The sequence below is a fragment of the Eurosta solidaginis genome, chromosome 1 (assembly GCF_040869045.1).
Source record: "Eurosta solidaginis isolate ZX-2024a chromosome 1, ASM4086904v1, whole genome shotgun sequence".
In the NCBI taxonomy this organism is placed as follows: domain Eukaryota; kingdom Metazoa; phylum Arthropoda; class Insecta; order Diptera; family Tephritidae; genus Eurosta; species Eurosta solidaginis.
Genome location: NC_090319.1, coordinates 218,896,876 through 218,921,171, shown reverse-complemented (window position 1 = coordinate 218,921,171; position 24,296 = coordinate 218,896,876). Strand labels below are relative to the sequence as shown.

General features: G+C 38.8%; 1 protein-coding gene across 1 annotated transcript; it reads left to right on the top strand.

Moving 5' to 3' along the window:
• The first annotated feature begins 323 nt into the window (after positions 1-323).
• LOC137241192 (uncharacterized) lies at positions 324-14,309 on the top strand. The gene is made up of 2 exons (XM_067768527.1): positions 324-453; positions 12,363-14,309. The coding sequence occupies exon 2, from the start codon at positions 12,372-12,374 to the stop codon at positions 13,272-13,274; it is 903 nt and encodes a 300-aa protein (XP_067624628.1). The 5' UTR covers positions 324-453; positions 12,363-12,371; the 3' UTR covers positions 13,275-14,309.
• The last annotated feature ends 9,987 nt before the right edge of the window (positions 14,310-24,296 follow it).

The window sequence follows — 24,296 nt, the reverse complement described above, 5'->3', positions numbered from 1 at the left end:
GCGTTCCACAGCAGCATTTCAAAGCTAAGGTAACATATACACCTTTTCGGCAATATTTAACTTTATTAATTCTTTATATCTATTGAGATTTATATTTGTCATTTTAAATTCGATTTTTCACCCGCATATATCTTCATATATGCGGTTTCCTTTTCTTCAATAAACCTAACCATTTTTTGTATCATATTTTACTAATTCCTTTGTTTCATTTCTTTGTTTCGCTCTTTTCATTTTTTTCGAGTTGCCGTGAGGTCGAACCGGCATATTATTTTGTTTGTGTACACAAACATTTGGTCTTCGAGCCGACGAGCCCACCGCAACATAGAAAGTAATACTTACAAACATTTATACGAACAGAGAATCAGCAGCACAACGAATAAGCAAAATAACAAAGAGAGAACACAAAGCGGAGAACTAAACATAAAGCAGAACATCACAAAACGAGAAAAACAGGTGCGTGTAAAAAATGAAATAAATTGTTGAGTGAATAAATAAATAAAAATATACTTAGTGCGTGTTGAATTTTTTATATTAAATAGTGCACAAAAGACCATAACAAAAAGGGAAAGAAAAGAAAAAATTGACCGAATAAAATTCGCTGAAACAAAAGTTTATAAAATTGTGTAAATACAAAATAAAATTAAATAATTACATCGATTTGTAATACATTGGTTTAGTGAGTTTTTCTTTTCTTTCGCCGAAGTTCGCGAGGGTGCACAACAAAAAATATTGTAGATCATTTACATTAGTATATACGGACATATATGGTCATAAAAGTGTGTGCTTGCAAAGAAATTAAAGCAAAGCGATCATTTAACTTTGTTAGAAGTTTATAATTTCTATTGCGGGCAAATTTAAACGAATCTTTCAAAGTTTTCTATTGTGGGAAAGTTTTTTATTGTGAGAATAACATACATCAAACAATCATAAATTTCGTTGGACCATTTATCCTGCCCATATCTGTCTGTGCTTTTTCATAAAAATCAGTAAATATTGGGGGTGAGAATTTAAAACATACATACGGAGATATTTGTTATTTCGAAATAGTTCGCGCTTTCCCCGTCGGGTTTTCTTAAATTGATCTCTGCCAATTACATTCTTTGGTATAGCATTAATTTTCTCGTCTTATGTTTCACTCACATACGTACATACATATTAATTTATACACCGAACTTCAGTTCCAATCTCTCAAACGAAGAGAATAGTATTTAATATTTCGCGTTTTCCCCCCTTAGTCTGCAATTATTAATATCTGCCGGCTATTTACATAGCTAAAAACAAATTAGCTCGTTTGCGATTTGACCGACATACGATCTCATCAAATTCGCGTTCTTCCTCCCATTTTCACGGTCTCTTCATATAAAAATCCAAGCATTGGTAAATTCGGTACAAACATACACATTTTCGTTTAGCTAACTTTGTTTTATTGTTCTCATAACACGAAAGTTCAATTGTGAGCGCCCAGTTGTTGACTTTGCCTTTTTTCTACTTTGTCATACCGTACATATACATACAAGGCACATTTGTAGGAACATACAGCCCAGTAGGAAATTTTTACACTAACCCCGTAGGAAATTTTTCAAAAATTTACTTTCAATTAAATTTGAGAAATTCTTTCAAATTTATATTTAATTGGTGGCGCTTATCATTCCCTTTGACGGTTTTCAGTATTCGGGTCATATTTTATTCGATCGTTTTTTAATTTTCGGCACACAGAGCGTGGTCCTTTAAAAAAGAGGTATGGCTTTGACTTATTTCACCAGGTGTTCAGACCAAGTTGTTGAATTCAACGCGCAATTCGACGACGCCTTTTTAAAAGAAAATTCAAAAACGTCTCTAGAACTTTTAAAACAGGAAGTAATCGGTTCGTGGTCGAACACAAAGTTGGCGTATGAAAAATGTCTACAATCCTTGAAGAATGACGAGGAAGTAGATTCGGTTAAAGCAAAGCAGTCAACCACTCTTAAGGACTACATATCCTGCCTTTCGCGTATTAGCGAATACATTCAAAAGGCCGAAGCAAGCGTTGCTCCGGTCATATCCCCTACCCAAGTAGCCACCCAATCTAATAGTCTGCGTTTACCGCGATGTGATACGGAAATATTCCATGGTGATTATGTCTCTTGGCCATCCTTCCGCGATCTATTCACTGCGATTTATATTAAGAATTCGCGACTAGATAACGTCGAAAAACTGTATTTCTTGCTTCAGAAAACAAGTGGTGAAGCAAAGGACATCGTCGCGAAAGCCCCGCTAACCAATCAAGGCTTCCACATGGCGTGGTCGAATCTCAAAGCGGCGTACGAAAACAAACGGGTGCTGGTCAACAGCCATCTAAAGACACTTTTCTCCCTTCCAGTCATTCGGACTGAAAGTGCAAAAGCGTTAAAGGAACTTCAGCGGAGCATTAATGGATGCTTATCAGCCCTTGAAATGCACGAGGTCAAGGTGGAAAATTGGGATCCAATTCTAATCTTCCATTGTTCTAATCGCTTACCGGAAGCAACGCTCGGTTTGTGGGAACAATCCTTAGAAGACAAAGCGGCGCTACCCAGATGGAGTCAAATGGACGTATTCCTCACGCAACGGTACAGGACTTTGGAATCAATAGTGGATGTAAAATGTTCTACAACATCGTCGTCGCCTAACACCCTTCACAAATCAGCGGCACATTCGACCAACAACGCGGGCCAAAAGAAAGTAGCTCTTGCCACCAAAGTTTCAAATTCAAACTGCGTTTTATGTCCGAAGCAACACCATCCTCTCCGATTATGCACCAAATTCCTCTCCCTTTCCGTAAACGATAGGTTTGCGGCAATAAAAAAGCACAACTGCTGTCTAAATTGCCTTACGAAAGGCCATTCCATAAAGGACTGTAAAAGTCAATACTCCTGCACTACGTGCAAGAGTAGACACCACACTTTACTTCATAGAGTGTCTTCCAACGCGCAACCCTCTAAAGAAACCACGGCTGGAACCGCGGCGCAAGCATTCCACACAAATATACAGTCCACTTCTTCGAATACAAATTTGTCGTTATCTGAGAATAATCTGAAATCCTCAGGTTTATCCTCAGCTCTTCTTGGAACTGCCATGGTTCACATTTGCCATTCGGGCGCAACATACATAGCTCGCGCGTTAATAGATTCTGCTGCTGAAGCGTCGTTTATTTCTGACCGACTGCGAAAACTTCTTAAGCTTCCTTTCTCGAAAACAAACGTGGTTATTTCCGGGCTAAACCAAAAAGTTTGCAACAATTCCGCGAAAAGTTGCTCGTTTATTTTGGGCTCACCCCGTGACCCAAACCTCTTCATAGAAGCCTCGGCATTCATATTACCTCAAATTACAGGTAATTTGCCATCGGCTTCAATCGATGAAACACTTCTCGACCAACTGCCAAAAGTACCTTTAGCAGATCCAAAGTTTTTACAAAGCGGTCCCATAGATGTTCTGATCGGGGGAGATTTATACCCTAAAGTTATGTTAGATGGCGTGAAACGTAGTATTCATAAAAATCTTTTATCTCAAGAGACCGTGTTCGGGTGGATTGTCACTGGGGCATCGGACACCGCACACGTCTCTTGCTTTGCTACCAAAGTCTCAATAGGAGAAGATATTAATTTAGATAGTCAGCTTCGTAAATTCTGGGAGTTAGAAGAAATACCCAAGAAGAATCATCAGTCATCGGAAGACTTGTTTTGTGAAGAGCTGTACTCGAAGACGACTATACGAAACCCGGATGGTAGATATGTCGTTCCGTTGCCGTTTAAAAGTTTTTATCCCACGGATTTAAAATTAGGTGCATCTCGGCCAACCGCGTTGCAGCAATTTTATCGCAACGAAACAAGATTGTTAAAAAGCCCTTCGTTAAAAGAAGAATATGACAACGTCGTTAAGGAATACCTTGAATTAGGACACATGGAGCGAGTAGAAGCTCCAAATTTCGAACATTCACCTAGCCACTTTTACCTCCCACATCACGCGGTTCTGAAACCGGAAAGTACTTCGACGAAGTTGAGAGTAGTTTTTAACGCGTCATGCAACTCTTCGAATGGCGTCTCGTTAAATGATGTTCTCCATGTAGGCCCGGCTCTGCAATCAGATTTAACTCTTCTTATAATTCGGTGGCGGCTGTACAAGTTCGTTCTGAGTAGCGACATACAGAAAATGTATCGTCAAATTCTGGTCAAACCTGAACACAGACCTTATCAGAGGATTATTTTTAGGGATGACCCGCAAGGTAGCATACAAGACTGTCAACTTAAAACAGTCACCTTCGGGATAAATTGCGCGCCATACTTGGCAATTAGAACACTTATTCAATTAGCTCAAGACTGTCAGGATTCACATCCATTTGCAGCTCAAATGCTCCGGAACTCCATGTACGTAGATGACGTATTAGCTGGATTCCACAATATAGCCACAGCTTTACAAGCGCGAGATGAACTTATCGAGTCATTAAACAGCGCTGGCTTTTCCTTGAGGAAATGGTCCTCAAATTCGAAAGACATTCTGAGGAATCTTCCGCAAGAGCATCTCTTGGACAAAGACTTCTTGGAATTAGATGAAACAAGTACGACAAAAGCATTAGGAATTCAATGGAATGCTAAATCAGATCGGTTCTTCTTTAAAATTCACGTTCCCTCGTTGCAGGACACGTATACGAAACGCGAAGCACTGTCTCTTATAGCGAAGCTGTTTGACCCAGCAGGTTGGCTAGCACCAATCGTGGTGCTAGCAAAAATAATTATGCAGCAAATTTGGTCTGATGGTACTCCCTGGGATAAGCCCTTATCTCCTCAAACTCTTTCCAAATGGAAAGCATTTTTAGAAAATTACCAATTTGTAGAGGAAATCGAAATTCCGCGATGGGTATGTTATTCTGAGGAATCACCTTTCCAATTTCATGCCTTTTGTGATGCCTCGGAAAAGGCATACGCGGGGGCGATATATTTAAGAGTAGAAAATCAGGGAATCACGTCTTCCAATCTCTTATTGGCCAAAACGAAAGTCGCACCAATCAAAACCATTTCACTTCCCCGTTTAGAGCTGTGTGGTGCTGTTCTGGTAGTCGATATGCTTCAATCACTTCTAAAAGAACTTCCATTCAAAGTAGAAAATATATACTGCTGGACAGATTCTACCATCGTTCTCGCGTGGTTAAGAAAAAGGCCATGCTCTTGGACCACCTTTGTTGCTAATCGAGTGGCAAAGATCCACGATGCTCTCAGCGTTAGGCATTGGAGTCACGTGGATTCCAAGGATAATCCCGCGGATCTTGGTAGCAGAGGAACTTACCCACAGGACTTATGCTCGAATAAGTTGTGGTGGCACGGCCCCTCGTGGTTAGCCAAATCCGTAGAACAGTGGCCTTCCTTGGATGTAGATATAAACGACATTACGCTCGAAGCGAAGGGATTAAAAGCACACACTTCACAAGTGTCGAAGCAGGAGGATCCCTTAGAAAGATTTTCGTCGCTTCCGCGTGCACTGCGAGTCTTCTCATATGTGTTTAGGTTCTACAATCGAACTAACCGATACACCCGACGGTTTCATTCTTACCCCTCTCTAATTATTTCTGTAGAAGAAATTTCTAAAATTCGAGTTCGGCTCATAATACTCGCACAGATGAAGCACTTTCCAGAGGAACACAAGAATCTTACCGCTAAAATTGCAATATCGTCAAAGAGTAAAATTCTCTCCTTAAACCCTTTCCTCGATATTCATGGTGTAATTCGAGCAAACGGCCGACTGACAAATTCGCAGATGTTGTCTGAAGACGAAAAGCGTCCGATTATTTTGCCCTATAGTTGTTATTTCGCAAAGTTGTTAGTAGAACTTACTCACAAGGGCTCTCTTCATGGCGGAAATCAATTGGTATTTCGGTTACTGCGCCAACAATATTGGATTCCGAAAGCCAAAAATCTCATAAAGACTGTTATTCATAATTGTAAACCATGTGTTATACACAGGAAACAAAATCATTGTCAAATTATGGCGGCTCTCCCGGAAGAACGGACGGTACTTTCCAGACCCTTTGAAAATACAGGTGTAGATTTCGCCGGTCCATTCGACATTAAAAGCTTTTCGGGAAGATCTTACAAGATTACTAAAGGTTACGCTTGTGTTTTTGTATGCTTCTCTACGAAAGCGATTCACTTAGAAGCTGCCAGCGATCTTTCAACAGAAACCTTTCTAGGCGCATTTTCAAGGTTCATTGCTAGAAGAAGCTGTCCAAAAAATATCTTTTCGGATAATGGAACGAACTTTGTAGGCGCATCCACCGTTCTTAAAAGGGACTTTAAAAAATTCATTACCACAACTCAAGAGTCTGTGTGCAACCTATATAGCCTTCAAGAAGTCTCCTGGTATTTTATCCCGGCAGGCGCTCCTCATATGGGTGGTCTCTGGGAAGCAGGGGTTAAAAGTTTAAAATTCCATCTTCGTCGTACCGCTGCTTCTCAGAAATTCAGCTTTGAAGAATTTCAAACCCTTCTTTGTCGCATCGAAGCCTGTCTAAATTCAAGACCGATATCACCTAATTCCAACGACCCTGCTGATTGTGCAGCTCTTACTCCGGGTCATTTTCTAACTGGGGGGCCAATACTCGCCCCACCGGAACCCTCAATCGAAACAAACCCAATATCATTAATCAACCGATGGCAAAAACTTAAGGCTCTTAGTCAACAACATTCGCTTCGCTGGAAGGAGGAATACTTAAAGGAGCTTCACAAACGTCATAAATGGAAGTCCCCTCAAAAAGATATTGCCATCGATCGTGTTCGTCTGACTATCGTGCGGAACAGTTCTATCGCTGAATCTAGTGCAAACCTAGTGAAGAAACAAACTTAAACCGAACAATTAATCATGGCCGATCCACCGGATCGAGACAAGGCTGAAGGTCAGCTTTTTTACGTGACGGATAAACTAAAAACATTAACCAGTAATTCCAAGACTGCTAAATACCTGCTTATGTCAAGAACTGAAAGCTCAGAAAATCTATCTAAAGTGTCTCCCTTCTTGCTAAAAAGAGTAGTTGACCCAGTGTGTGGTGGTGAAGTTGATTTATGTAAAAAGTTGAGAAACGGAAACATTCTTATTAAAACAAAATCTTTCGCTCAAGCAAGCAAACTTGTAACCTTAACCTCTTTAACCTCTACTATTAATTATAATACGCTAAATAACTCTAAAGGTGTCGTGTTCTCACGTGAATTAATAGGCATAACAGAAGAAACAATAATAAAGGAACTGAAAGCGCAAGGTGTACTCGAAATAAGAAAAATAAAGAAAAAGTCTGAAAACGGATTAGTGGAAACCGGTTTACACATTCTAACCTTCGATAATCCTACACTACCCAACGACATATTAATTGGATATGAAAAAGTTAAAACAAGACCCTATATACCTCTCCCACTCAGATGTATAAATTGCTTAAAATACGGTCACTCAGCGAAAATATGCAAAGACAACAAAATTTGCGCAAACTGCGGACAAGCATCTCACGTCGATCCCGATAACAACGAAAAGTGCACCTTCTCCCCGTCATGCATAAACTGCACTAACAACGGAGCTGAAACCCAGAAACATAATTCACTTGACAGAAATTGTCCAGTATTTATAAAAGAAAAGGAAATTCAAGCAATTATCACTCTAGAAAAACTCGACAGAAGGATAGCAATAACTACATACGGAGAACGTCACCCACTCTCATCAACTACATACTCAGCAAAAACAGCAAGTGCAACTACAGAAGTTAACTCAAACCGTGCCAACCATCCTAACAAGAGAACAGTATCTCCTCACCCATCCCCCGCCTCACCAGTAATATCGAAAACCATCTCATCAGACTATCAACGCGCCTCACATAGCAATAACATAAATCTTCCGCTCACAATCGGCCCTAACACACAACAACAAACACCAGACGTATCAGACTTATCAACTAGCAACCAAAGAGAGCTAAGAGACTATTCCGAAGTCACTCACAACGGTTCAAACCAACCCAAAAACAACTTACACAAACTGTCAAAAGATAGCAAACCAAAAATTTTACCCAGAAACACCTCAAAGAGGAGAAGGAAAATCTTAAACCAAATCAACAAGCTCAAAGATAACCGCAAATCGGATACCAAGAGCGTTCAGTCTTCTCATATAAGAGAAATCTCTGACTCCGACTCATCGGAGTCAATGCTTACCGAGTAATAAGCGGTCGCAAAACATATCATACGCTTTTACTTATTTTTTTTAGTACATATAAACAAATTACATATATATCAATACACTGCAAACAATTATTTCAATAGATAACTATGACACTAACAATTATACAATGGAACATAAATGGATATCTTAACAACTATAGTGAACTTCAAATTCTCATAAATATTTACAAACCGAAAATAATCTCCCTCCAGGAAAGTCACCTCCCAACTCAATTCCATAATATCCCAATACCCATCAATTTCTCCCTCTACTCCTACAATACAAACCCCCCCTACGGCGGAGTAGCAATCCTTATACATAATTCTATGCAACATAAACTACTTTCAACTGAAAAGGACTTTGATAATATCGCTTTAGAGGTACATTCAACTAAAAAGTTCAGAATTACATCAGCTTACATCCCTCCATCCGCCAACTTCTCTAACCATAACTTAGAAAATGTTTTTACTGAAAGTATGTATCCAAGCATTATCACCGGCGACTTCAATTCTTGGCACCAAATGTGGGGCTCCCACACAAATAACCGCAAAGGAAGCGTTCTTTCTAATTTCATAAACCAATCTCAGTATATACTCTTAAATGACAAATCGCCAACTCACTTTTCCACCCGTAATACTTTTACATGCTTGGACTTAAGCTTTTGTTCTCCAGAACTTGCAATGCGTGCGGAGTGGAGAACCCATAGCGACTTAAACGGAAGCGACCATTATCCGATCTTTATTTCCTTATTTCCCTCTGAAAATTTTTCAAGAGCATCAACTAAACCATTATTCAAACATGATCTTGCTAACTGGGAACTCTTTGAAAAAAAATGTGTGCTTTATGAATCAACCTGACCCTTTAGTTATAATGTTAACGCAGAAGCAAAAAACCTTAAGAAAATCATAATCAAATCTGCCAACGAATCCATGCCTAAACAAACTAACAGTAAAAAGAAAAAGTCAGTGCCATGGTGGAATCAAGATCTTGGTAAATTAAAAGCCGATAAAAATCGAAAATTTAACAAATTTAAGAGAAATATGACAGAATCAAACCTTATGGAATACAAAAAGGCAAACGCAGCCCTAAAACGCGAGATTAGAATTTCTAAGCAACGCTCAATCCAGAATTTCACAGCCGATATTAACCCTAACACACCCACCAAACAAATTTGGATGAATATCAGACGTCTCTGTGGATACAAAGTATCCTATGGCATACACGCTTTGCAATCATCATTGCATCCCAGTATAACCCACACTGATCAGAAATTGATTGCCAACGAATTATCTGAATATTGGAGCGATATGTCAGCCGACCATAATTTCCCGAACCTTTTCCAAGACAAGAAAAAATCAGTACTGCAATCGCTAGTAAATGTACAGCCCAGCAAAGAAGCTATGTTTCTGGAACATGACATAACCCATTTAGAAATGATGTCTGCACTCAAAAAATTGAAAGGGAAAACGCCAGGCTTAGATAGGATATCTTATCCAATGATCCGAAACTTACCAGTCACCTTGAAAAATCGACTATTACAATTATACAACTCTATCCTGCAAAACAAAATCATCCCACAAGTATTTAAACATAGTCTCATAATACCTATACATAAACCCAATTCAGACAAAACACAACCAAAATCTTACAGACCAATATCACTAAATATATGTTTTTCTAAAGTTCTAGAAAAAATAATTGCAGATCGACTTTGGTGGTTTGTTGAAAAAAGCAAGCTATTAAACAGTCGACAAATGGGTTTTAAGAGAGGTAAATCTACAGCGGATACTCTATTAATGTTAGACTATCTAGCTGCAGGCAAGCTCTCTTCTAAAGGGCACCTAACAATCATTTCCCTGGATTTCGAGAAAGCGTACGACAGAATAGGCCTACACACCGTAATTGAACAACTGGTCAAATGGAAAATAGGCCCCAAGATTATCCATTACATCATTAACTTGATGTCCAACCGCAAGATCGTAACACGAGTAGGAAACCACCTTTCAGATTTCTGGGCAATAAACAATGGCATTCCGCAAGGATCGCCACTGTCCGTTATTCTGTTCCTTATCGCATTCGAAAAACTTTGCTCGATAATTACTTTACACAAAGAAATTGATTTCTGTGCTTATGCTGATGATTTCAACATTATAATAAACGCAAAGAAAGAAAAGTGCCCAATAATCGACTTGAACAATATTCTCCAAGACGTATCGGCATGGTGCGAGTACTCAGGCGCAAAACTATCCCCAGCAAAAAGTAAGTACATCCACATCTGTCGTAAACGAAACTGCCATTGCACTGTATTGTCCCAAAATATATACATTACTCCCTGCAACGAAATCAAAATCTTAGGAATAATCTTTAACAAGAGATACAATTGGAATTCGCACACCAATTACCTTAACACGTCCTTAGTCTCCCGACTAAATATCGTAAAATGTCTTGCTACACCTAAGTTCAACTGCGACACCCAATCTATATTAGCAGTAGTTAAAGCCCTCATCATACCCAGGATTACTTATGGAATTTTCATGTATGGTTACGCTCCTAACCATGTTACAAATAAGGTTAAAGTGATTCTAACCGCGGCAATAAGAGCTGCAATGGGTGCGTTGCGCTCTACACCCGTCGGAAATTTATATTTTGAGTCAGGCATTCATAATTTTGCAAACCAAAGAGACCAAGCCACAGCCAAACTTTTTAAAACTCTAATACCTGGGCAAGATAACCCACTTTGTGGGATGTCTAGCAACTTAAAAAAAAGAAAGAGGATCCCCAAAGTTCCACCAGCTATAGGCCGAATTATCAGTCTAAGTGGAAAAATTGATATACCATCAAATTTAAGAAAAAGGGTAGTTCCCAACAACCCTCCATGGTCCTTCAACCCCAAATCCGTAAATACAACTCTGCATACCCTTAACAAAAATAGCACGAGCGCGATTCAATATCAAGCAATGTTCAACGAGATCCGAAACAAATACCTTAATTACACTTTCATTTACACAGACGCCTCCAAGATCCATAAAAGCGCCACATATAGTATAACATCAGAGCAAGAAGTTATTAAAATATCAAATATCCCCTACTATAGCTCCATTTTCTCCGGTGAAATTATCGCGATTGTAGAAGCAATAGACCTATTTAAAAAGAAAAGAGGAAAATTTGCCATATGTTCAGACTCACTCTCCTCTCTTCTCTCCATAGCTGATATAAATTGCAGAAACTTCTACACTACCTTAATAAGGAATACCATCACACAACACTACCCAAAAAATCATTTTAATCTGGGTGCCTGGACACAGTAATATAGCTGGCAATGTTTTTGCCGATCTCACCGCCAAAGAAGCACACCATAGTCCTGTAACTAGCACATCCAACTTTAATCTGCAGGACATTGAAAAAAAGATAAAGACACACTTCCATAGCAAACACCTGGAATCAAACCAGCCCTTGGTATAAAGATATAAACTACTCAAAAACACACATAGTAGACACACTTAATAAAACAAAAAAAAGCACACGCGTTTGGATATTATTAAATACGAACGACTCAGACTAGGACATACGAAAATAACCCACGGACATATTATGAATAGCACTAGCCCTAATAGTTGCACCTGCAACGCAGACATCACAATCACTATACCCCACATTCTAGAAAGCTGTCCACTGTACGCGAATTGTAGAACACAACTCTTCGCAAACACAAACCCTATATCACACCTCCAAGATCCTCGCCCAGACTCAATCACCCTAATTACCAATTTCCTTAAAAAACCAAACTATATCAAAAAACCTAAGTTATAAATCAAATTAATGTTTATAAAAGATTTAATTTAAATATCGAGCTTAAAGCCTTGTTGTTATAGCTCCTAACAAAATTAGCCTATAAGATGTATGTTGTAAGCTAATGTTATAAATAAAATAAATAAAATAAATAAATATTGCCATCGATGACCTAGTTGTAGTTCGCCATGAAAATCTTCCACCTAGTGAATGGCGCTTGGGTAGGGTCACCAATATATATCATGGAACTGATAAAAGAGTTCGAGTGGCCGACATTCGCACCCAAAAGGGAATGATAACGCGCCCCATTATAAAGTTAGTTGTTTTACCAAACTAACCTTTAGCGTTTATCATCTCTTTTAATTCCTTAGCTTTACAATATGGATACAGCACTCATTGAATGTTCACCGACCCCACCCCCCAATGCAGCGGCACCAGTGGAAACATCGACAAGCATTGAACGAGCAACAACGGACACATCGGCCAACACTGAGCAGGCGGCAATGAACACGTCAACATCAGCGAAGAAATTGCCAGGCCTCAACAAACGAAGCAATACGCTCAAATGCAGAGTTTGTGATCGATCACACCCTCTTCGATTCTGTAAAAGATTTATCGACGCAAGCTTTGAACGCCGACTACGTTTGGTATTGTTACACCGTTATTGCTCGCGATGCTTAGCGCATTCGCATATAACAAAAAACTGCAAAAGCACGGGAACATGCCATTTTTGTGGTGAGAAGCATCATTCGCTTCTACACTCCAGAACTCGTGTAACCTCTCGCCGTGAACTCCCCCCGATCCTCACACAGCTGTCCGGAACGATCACGGTTCTGCCAACAGTCGCCATTTATATACATATAGGGCAACGAAAGGTCCTGACCCGAGCTCTTCTCGACTCTTGCTCACCCACGAGCAAAGTGTGCAATTCATTGGTGCGCCGTCTTCGTATACCGACGGTGCCGGTTGCACATATTGATATGTGCGAGCTCTATATCAGCTCATCAAACGACTCACATGTTCGATTCACGTTGCCAGCAAGAGTCATGCCGGAGTTCGAGCTCAAGACCCCGACTCGCCATCTCAGCCAAGCCACATGTGATAGGTTTGTCAATATGATGTTGGCAGATCCCGGGTTTCACACATCTTCCGCAGTAGCCGTGATTCTAGGGGGGGATATATATCACAAAATCATTAAAACCGAAATTGTAAAGTATCCAGGCTATCCGACAGCCCAAAATTCCGTGTTCGGATGGGTCCTTTCTGGCCCATGTGTCCTTTAAGGCACAGCGACCCCTTAATGGGTACCGTTTCGCGTCTTCCGCGTTCGCGTGGGTCCTATCCGGCCCGGGTGTCCCTTCAGGCACAGCGACCCCCTAATGGGTACCGTTTCGTACACTTAAATTTCCTCATCGGTTTAAGTATTCAATTGAATTGAACTTAATATATGAATTATACTAGCTTGGTAATTAATCATATAAGTAAGTCGCCGTTACATTATAACCCCTACGGGGTAGCAATTATGAATTTATAAAATACGAATATGAATTAGATTTAACTATAATAAAGCACTGTACATATTAAAGAAAACTCAACAATTTATTACTTTACACGCATTTAATGAATTTTAGTTTTAGTTTGGAAATCAATATGGTGCTTGGCTTTTGAATTGTTTGTTGCAACCCCTACGTGTTGCAAGGCCGGCGGCAAAGTTGAAGCCAAACGCCTTCAATAGTTGGGAACCACTGGTGTTTCTTCATTCGCAGCTGTTCGCCACAAAGCTGCACTGTGATTGGAAATCTACCGGTGGTTCTCTTTCGAAGTTAGGGTTCGTTAACGCTGCGCTCAACTGCAGAGATATAGTCTTCTACTTACGACAGCAGTTGAGACAGCGTTCCACAGCAGCATTTCAAAGCTAAGGTAACATATACACCTTTTCGGTAATATTTAACTTTATTAATTCTTTATATCTATTGAGATTTATATTTGTCATTTTAAATTCGATTTTTCACCCGCATATATCTTCATATATGCGGTTTCCTTTTCTTCAATAAACCTAACCATTTTTTATATCATATTTTACTAATTCCTTTGTTTCATTTCTTTGTTTCGCTCTTTTCATTTTTTTCGAGTTGCCGTGAGGTGGAACCGGCATATTATTTTGTTTGTGTACACAAACAACCGGAAAATGTAGAGGCTGTTATGGCGACGACATTAGAGAGCCGTGCGAAATTGCCCAGACTTGAAAGTAAAAAAGACTTCAAACAATAATTTTTTTTAGTTTCTTTTCTATAACTCACTTAAATAAATTTTTTTCATTTACATATGTTCTGACTAAATAAATTTCTTAAGAGAAAAATAGATATTATTATAAATAAATAATAAATATTATTATAAATAAATAAATAAAAAAACAAAAAAAACATAGGCATTTCGCTGATTTTTTCATGTAAAGTGCAAAACCGGCGATTTTTTGAAATGTTTGTATGGTGAATCCCCAGGGGGGTTCCAGGGGGTGTGCCACTGGCATCGGTGGGTCGGGCCTCCAAAGTTAGTGGGGGTAGGTCATACATTTGGACTCGATTGGAGCACTCTAAATGGTTCAAAATGGAATTTTTCAAAATTTGCCCCTACCCAAAAGTTCGACCCAAATTGGGGGACATCAGAATTCGTTTTGGAGGTATGGTTCCTTCGGCAAAGTTTCTTATTTATTATTATTAACGAAGGCGAAGTGAGATAATTATTTGTCAACAAGTTCATGTTATCAACAGACGTATCAACAATATTTGATTTTGACCGTACTGCAGCAACATCATCGGCCGCAGTAGCAGCGACAGCAACGCGCATATCCAGAGAGCATTATCATATCAGACAACACATTTTGTTTGTTTACATTATATTTTCCGAAACCAACTTAAGCAAATCGACTACAGCCTTTCTCAAATCTGCTATTTCCGACGTAAGAGAAGTTATTACCGCATATCTGTCTTGTAAGTTTGTAGACAATAATTTAAAATCCGCAAATAAAGCATCTTCTGTATGCAAACCATCGAGTTCATTGTCTACAGTGATTTTCGCATTTTGTATATTATTTGTATTGTTTGTGTTCATCGAAGGACTTTCAAGTGGACGTTCACACGATGCAGCGGGGGCTGCAGGCGGGCGAAGAGATGACCGACGCTCTGCTATACATGCGATCAACTTATTATTTACACAAACAAGGAATTTTTAAAATATAGGAATATTTAAATAATTAACTTGGCAGCGGTTAGCGCCAATAGAGTTTATAAGAGTCAATATTTAATTGCACGACAGATGGTCACAAAAATACTCGATTTTAGACAAATTATTATGATAATATTCAACGTAATGTGGAACAAAGAAAAAACACCTCCGTACACGTCCGTGGTTTTGAAATCTTCTATAACAAAGCAGATAAATACAATGAAAAAAATGCAGTTGTATTTATTAAAGTATTTTGCTAGCACAACGATTCGAGTAATTATTTTAGAGTGCTAGTCAGAAAGAATCAATATAATATATATATATAATATAATATACTAGCAGACCCTGCAGACGTTGTTCTGCCCTAAATTTGGTCTATCAGCCTACATCTTAATAAGCGTTTTCCGTCTAACTCTGCCTCCCCCTCTTATAATTTTCTTAATCCTTTTATTCACTCCTCCCTCCGTTCTCTTCGATTCATCTATCTCTATTTCGTCTCACTCTATCTCTTTCTCAGTTTCCTTATTCTTCCCTCTTTTCTCTTCTCTCAAGTTCTTCTCATTCTTCTTCATCCCTTATTGCCAGTCCCAGAGGGTGGTATGTATTTTGTTACAGTCCTATTCCGAGTCCCAATCCCCCTCCGAGTCTCAGCCCCAGTCCTAGTCCTAATCCCAGTCCCAGTCCGTCTCTGGTCTAGTTCCCGGAAAAAAGGATCGTAAATACTAATACAAGCAAATTAATACACCAAATTTCAGGCAAATCGAATAGGAAGTACATATGTATAAAGGTATGTGGGTATTATTAATTCATGTCTTTATTTCAGCTTCGGATGCTTATTATCAGTTTTGCCAGGTTGATGCGACTAAATCGAATATGACAATGGAAATTACTTTAAAGCTCTCAGCAACAGATTTCATTTGATAACCATATTACACACACATTGTAGGGGTATCCGGGTCCACGTTTTGGCCTATAAATCAAGACCGTAGTCACCCAGCGATATAAAACTTGCTCTGTACTAAAGCACATAAAAAAAAAAAATAAATGTAAGGCGCGATAACCTCCGAAGAGATCTAAGGCCGAGCTTCTCTTCCAAATTGCGTCGTGCTCCTCTTGATTTTTCCCTACAAATTGGCCGGACGGGACCTACATGTTTTATGCCGACTCCGAACGGCATCTGCAAGGCAGATGAGTTTTCACTGAGAGCTTTTCATGGCAGAAATACAATCGGAGCGCTTGCCAGACACTGCCGAGGGGCGACCCCGCTTAGAAAAATTTCTTCTAATTGAAAAATCTTATTTCTAAAATTTTGATGTTGCTTTGCCCGGGAGTTGAACCCAGGGCATACGGTGTGATAGGCGGAGCACGCTACCATCACACCACGGTGGCCGACTAAAGCACATACCAACAGCTTTTATTTGCTATCCATATTACACCCACCTTCTAGGGGTATCCGGGTCCACATTTTGGCCTATATCTCGAGACCTTAGTCACCTCGCGATATAAAAATTACTCTGCACTAAAGCACACATCGACATCTTCAATTTGATACCCATAATGTAAAAACACATCCTAGTGTTACCCCGATCCACGTTTTGGCCTATATCTCGAGACCCTAGTCACCAATAGGTATGAAAACTACACCCTACTAAGGCATTCATCAACAGCTTCAATTTGGTACCCATAATGTAAAAACACATTCTAGGGGTGCCCGGGTCCACGTTTTGGCCTATATCTCGAGACCCTAGTCACCAATAGGTATGAAAACTACCCTGTACTAAAGCACTCATCAACAGCTTTCATTTGATGTTCATATTGTATAAACACATTCTAGGGGTGCCCGACCCACGTTTTGGCCTATATCTCGAGACCCTAGTCACCGATTTGGGATTTCAAAATCAACTAACCATCATCTCTCCTTCCGTATCTTTCCTAAAAATTGCATGGCAATCTTTCAATCCGTTCTCGAGTTATGGAGTGACAATCAAATTGTACACTTCTTTTTATATATATAGATATATATAATATTGTATCGAATTTACTTGCAATTCTCTTATTTGCCCTTTTGCTAAGTTCGAATTACTAAACTGTTGAATAAATAACTCCTATCAGAGCTGCCAGGTTAGCCTTTTCGAGGCTAGATTTAGCCTTTTTTTACCTTTGGCCTCGAAATTTTGTGTTTAGCTTCGTGACTTTTTTTAGCCTTTTTTACTCCGAATATATTTTTAAAAATTTCTAAAATAAAATAATTTCAATAGTTCCTGTGAACACCTAATACCTAATAATATGAGTTCTCTACAAAAGATTAATTCTTTTTCTGCTGAAAATTCGTTGAAAATTTCAAAGCCAGATGTGTTTTCTTACTTTGAAAAAGAGAAGTATAGTTATTCTTCATGTCAAATTGCATTAATAGAGCTGCAGTGGCGAAAACTTATAACTATACAATGGAAAAATGTACACTCCACCATGGAATTTTGGTCGGAAGTCCGAGAATATAAAAATGCATTAAACTAACCTCCTTTTTTAGAACTTGTCGAATTCATATTTAGTTTTTTAGTATTACCACTCAGTAACGCGGAGGTTGAAAGAGTTTTTAGTGGCATGAAAATTCTGAAAACTAAATTAAGGAACAAACTAAAAATTAAAATGCTTAATGCGCTGCTTAATATTAGATGCTCGTTAAAACGCTTACCTAAATGTTGTAATGACTTTGAAATTAATTATGATCTCATATCTATGGTAAATAGCCAAACTTTATACCCAGACATAAGCTCTTCTGATTCTTCAGACGGGGAATATTTTATATAAATAATTATTTTGTAATATTTTTTTTATGTATATACACATATGCAATCATTTAAAGTAATTCCATGTGCTAGTCAAAGAAAATTTGCCTGATATGTTTTGAAACAGGAAGTTATGCTTAAGTTATTTTTATAAGTTTTTATATAAAAAAATTTAATGAATTAACCAAAAAAATTCTGGCCTTTTTTTAGCTTCTTTTTTTCTAAATTTAGCCTTTTCTAACCTTTTTTTTTTGCCAATCTAGCTTCTTTTTTTTGCATCACCTGGCAACACTGACTCCTATATGTAAAAATGCAAAATGGCCTTTATTAAAGTACTTCACAATAACACCCAAACTGTGCAACGAATAGCTTGCTTAATAACCAAACTGATTGATAGCTCCACGTAGGCGGCCACCGTGGTGTGATGGTAGCGTGCTCCGCCTATCACACCGTATGCCCTGGGTTCAACTCCCGGGCAAAGCAACATCAAAATTTTAGAAATAAGATTTTTCAATTAGAAGAAAATTTTTCTAAGCGGGGTCGCCCCTCGGCAGTGTTTGGCAAGCACTCCGGGTGTATTTCTGCGATGAAAAGCTCTCAGTGAAAACTCATCTGCTTTGCAGATGCCGTTCGGAGTCGGCATAAAACATGTAGGTCCCGTCCGGCCAATTTGTAGGGAAAATCAAGAGGAGCACGACGCAAATTGGAAGAGAAGCTCGGCCTTAGATCTCTTCGGAGGTTTACGCGCCTTACATTTATTTATTTATTTTTTTTGATTGATAGCTCAAATCAAACTCTACTATTCAAACTAATACTGCTCTTGCTCGCTAGATAGCGTCTTAATCGAAATCTCAAATCAAACTGAATTCCAGCACCTCTACAATTGCCGCCTTTTATTCTCTCGGATTTCAACGTTCGCATCTTCTAGGCGCTTCCAGAATCTACTAGTCCAGCAGCTCTCAAACTTCTCAGCTGTAACTACAATTGCACAATTTTATAGTTTTTCTCATTGCATACTTTCAGGAGTATCTCAGATATATGCATGTGTTTGTGCATTGACTCTCCGCTGCTCGTATACGTACATGGTACATATGTGTAGACGCAATTATTGTTTCGTTTATTAGATACATAGTGATTGATCTATGGATATGAATTCACGTCACTGCTTAGCATCGGCTTAGAGACGATAGCATCGCTCAGTGCTGCTAACATTCATTACACTGCCCTCCACCTAAGTCTGATCGTCCCGATTAGACAAATCTCTCAATCTATACGCTGCCAGCCTCTCCAAATGAAACACTCTTCTAATCCGTGGTTTCCCAGTGGTTTGTATGTGAAAGATGGTATCACTGATCTTCTTCACAACTTTGTACGGGCCTTCCCAACTGCACCGAATCTTGGAGGGAACACCTTTCCGCCGTTGAGGGTTGTATAACAGTACCAAATCTCCCTCCAAGAAACCTTCCGAATTTTTGTTCTCATTGTACCTGCGTTTCATCTTACTACTCATTAGTCTTGATCGTTCCCTCGCACTCTGTTGATTGGCCAATGAACTTCTTCGTAGAGCTTGCACTTGACGGATTGACTTTGCATCATCATTATCGTCTGGACATTTCACAACAGTAGTGCGCGCTGGCTTGAAATCACCCTTGCATTCTTTCTGGAAAATTCTTTCAGTTTTTTTAGTGCGTCCATTAGGGTTTGTCAATGCCGGTCTTTTTCTCCCAGGTACTTTAAATTTTGCTTTATTTGGCCCATTCGATCCATCAACCTTTTCTTTTGACCTTCGTGGCCTTTGTCGAGTCTTCTCCACCATTACTCGATTACTACTGAACCCTTTCTCCAACTTGAAGTTAAGTGGTATATCCTGGTTCTCATAACGCATCACCCTTCTCTGCATATCGATTTTGATGTCATGGTCAACCAAGAAGTCTACTCCCAATATGACTTCTTCAACGATCTTCGCCACAACGAATTTGTGTAGAACCATGACCTTTCCAATCAAGACTTCACATATCACTTCTCCCTGAACTTGGTTATACTCCCCAGTGACCGCACGCAACCTTGCTCCAGGTAACGGTTTTATTCTCCTGTTGACCAAGCCAGATCGGAGCAAGGAATCAGATGCGCCCATATCTACAGTCAGTACACGTTCTTTACCATCCACATTCTCTCTGACGGTAAGACTGCTCGATTTTCTATCAATTTGCAACACAGATATCTCAGGGCATTCAATACCTGGATCTAACTCTCGATCTCTACCTCTTACTCGCTCTTGCTCATCTCCTCCAGCTTTGCGTTTACGGCCACCCACATTGTTGGAACAACTACGATCAAGATCGCAATGACGGGCAATGTGACCGGACTTCAAGCATTTGAAACATTTGATAACTTTTTCACTCCGCTTTTGCGATCCTTTCAGCGCCTCCAATATTGCGTCTACCCACTCTGGCTTTTCTACCTCAACACGGCGTGCTTTGTAAACTGGCTTGCACAGAAGCAATAAACTGTTGAATAAATAACTCCAATATGTAATAATGCAAAATAGCCTTTATTAAAGTACTTCACAATAACACTCAAACTGTGCAACGAATAGCTCTCTTGATAACCAAACTGATTGATAGCTCAAATGAAACTCTACTATTCAAAATAATACTGCTCTTGCTTGCTAGATAGCGTCTTAATCGAAATCTCAAATCAAACTGAATTCCAGCGTCTCTACAATTGCCGCCTTTTATACTCTCGTATTTCAACGTTCGCATCTTCTAGGCGCTTCCAGAATCTACTAGTCCAGCAGCTCTCAAACTTCTCAGCTGTAACTGCAATTGCACAATTTTATAGTTTTTCTCATTGCATACTTTCAGGAGTATCTCAGATATATGCATGTGTTTGTGCATTGACTCTCCGCTGCTCGTATACGTACATGGTATATATGTGTAGACGCAATTATTGTTTCGTTTATGTAGATACATAATGATTGATCTATGGATGTTAATTCACGTCACTGCTTAGCATCGGCTTAGAGACGATAGCATCGCTCAGTGCTGCTAACATTCGTTACAATATTGTAACGAATTTGCTTGCAAAAACTCTTATTTGCCTTTTTGCTAAGTTCGTATCACTAAACTGTTGAATAAATAACTCCAATATTGAATAATGGAAAAATGGCCTTTATTAAAGTACTTCACAATAACACTTATACTTTGCAACTAGCTGGCTTAATAACAAAACTGATAGCTTAAATGAAACTGACTTTCAAAATAATACTGCTATTGCTCGCCAGATAACTGATTGACAGCTCAAAGCAAACTGATTTCCAGTGCCTCTACAATTGTCGCCTTTTATACTCACTTAAATTAATTTTTTTCATTTACATATGTTCTGACTAAATAAATTCTTAAGAGAAAAATAGATATTATTATAAATAAATAATAAATATTATTATAAATAAATAAATAAAAAAACAAAAAAAACATAGGCATTTCGCTAATTTTTTCATGTAAAGTGCAAAACCGGCGATTTTTTGAAATGTTTGTATGGTGAATCCCCAGGGGGGTTCCAGGTGGTGTGCCACTGGCATCGGTGGGTCGGGCCTCCAAAGTTAGTGGGGGTCGGTCATACATTTGGACTCGATTGGAGCACTCTAAATGGTTCAAAATGGAATTTTTCTAAATTTGCCCCTACCCAAAAGTTCGACCCAAATTGGGGGACATCAGAATTCGTTTTGGAGGTATGGTTCCTTCGGCAAAGTTTCTTATTTATTATTATTAACGAAGGCGAAGTGAGATAATTATTTGTCAACAAGTTCATGTTATCAACAGACGTATCAACAATATTTGATTTTGACCGTATTGCAGCAACATCATCGGCCGCAGTAGCAGCGACAGCAACGCGCATATCCAGAGAGCATTATCATATCAGACAACACATTTTGTTTGTTTACATTATATTTTCCGAAACCAACTTAAGCAAATCGACTACAGCCTTTCTCAAATCTGCTATTTCCGACGTAAGAGAAGTTATTACCGCATATCTGTCTTGTAAGTTTGTAGACAATAATTTAAAATCCGCAAATAAAGCATCTTCTGTATCAAACCATCGAGTTCATTGTCTACAGTGATTTTCGCATTTTGTATATTATTTGTATTGTTTGTGTTCATCGAAGGACTTTCAAGTGGACGTTCACACGATGCAGCGGGGGATGCAGGCGGGCGAAGAGATGACCGACGCTCTGCTATACATGCGATCAACTTATTATTTACACAAACAAGGAATTTTTAAAATATAGGAATATTTAAATAATTAACTTGGCAGCGGTTAACGCCAATAGAGTTTATAAGAGTCAATATGTAATTGCACGATAGATGGTCACAAAAATACTCGATTTTAGACAAATTATTATGATAATATTCAACGTAATGTGGAACAAAGAAAAAACACCTCCGTACACGTCCGTGGTTTTGAAATCTTCTATAACAAAGCAGATAAATACAATGAAAAAAATGCAGTTGTATTTATTAAAGTATTTTGCTAGCACAACGATTCGAGTAATTATTTTAGAGTGCTAGTCAGAAAGAATCAATATAATATATATATAATATAATATACTAGCAGACCCTGCAGACGTTGTTCTGCCCTAAATTTGATCTATCAGCCTACATCTTAATAAGCGTTTTCCGTCTAACTCTGCCTCCCCCTCTTATAATTTTCTTAATCCTTTTATTCACTCCTCCCTCCGTTCTCTTCGATTCATCTATCTCTATTTCGTCTCACTCTATCTCTTTCTCAGTTTCCTTATTCTTCCCTCTTTTCTCTTCTCTCAAGTTCTTCTCATTCTTCTTCATCCCTTATTGCCAGTCCCAGAGGGTGGTATGTATTTTGTTACAGTCCTATTCCGAGTCCCAATCCCCCTCCGAGTCTCAGCCCCAGTCCTAGTCCTAATCCCAGTCCCAGTCCGTCTCTGGTCTAGTTCCCGGAAAAAAGGATCGTAAATACTAATACAAGCAAATTAATACACCAAATTTCAGGCAAGTCGAATAGGAAGTACATATGTATATAGGTATGTGGGTATTATTAATTCATGTCTTTATTTCAGCTTCGGATGCTTATTATCAGTTTTGCCAGGTTGATGCGACTAAATCGAATATGACAATGGAAATTACTTTAAAGCTCTCAGCAACAGCTTTCATTTGATATCCATATTACACACACATTGTAGGGGTATCCGGGTCCACGTTTTGGCCTATAAATCAAGACCCTAGTCACCCAGCGATATAAAACTTACTCTGTACTAAAGCACATACCAACAGCTTTTATTTGCTATCCATATTACACACACCTTCTAGGGGTATCCGGGTCCACATTTTGGCCTATATCTCGAGACCTTAGTCACCCCGCGATATAAAAATTACTCTGCACTAAAGCACACATCGACATCTTCAATTTGATACCCATAATGTAAAAACACATCCTAGTGTTACCCCGATCCACGTTTTGGCCTATATCTCGAGACCCTAGTCACCAATAGGTATGAAAACTACACCCTACTAAGGTATTCATCAACAGCTTCAATTTGGTACCCATAATGTAAAAACACATTCTAGGGGTGCCCGGGTCCACGTTTTGGCCTATATCTCGAGACCCTAGTCACCAATAAGTATGAAAACTACCCTGTACTAAAGCACTCATCAACAGCTTTCATTTGATGTCCATATTGTATAAACACATTCTAGGGGTGCCCGACCCACGTTTTGGCCTATATCTCGAGACCCTAGTCACCGATTTGGGATTTCAAAATCAACTAACCATCATCTCTCCTTCCTGTATCTTTCCTAAAAATTTCATGGCAATCTTTCAATCCGTTCTCGAGTTATGGAGTGACAATCAAATTGTACACTTCTTTTTATATATATAGATATATATAATATTGTAACGAATTTACTTGCAATTCTCTTATTTGCCCTTTTGCTAAGTTCGAATTACTAAACTGTTGAATAAATAACTCCTATCAGTGTTGCCAGGTTAGCCTTTTCGAGGCTAGATTTAGCCTTTTTTTTTGCCTTTGGCCTCGAAATTTTGTGTTTAGCTTCGTGACTTTTTTTTAGCCTTTTTTACTCCGAATATATTTTACAAAATTTCTAAAATAAAATAATTTCAATAGTTCCTGTGAACACCTAATACCTAATAATATGAGTTCTCTACAAAAGATTAATTCTTTTTCTGCTGAAAATTCGTTGAAAATTTCAAAGCCAGATGTATTTTCTTACTTTGAAAAAGAGAAGTATAGTTATTCTT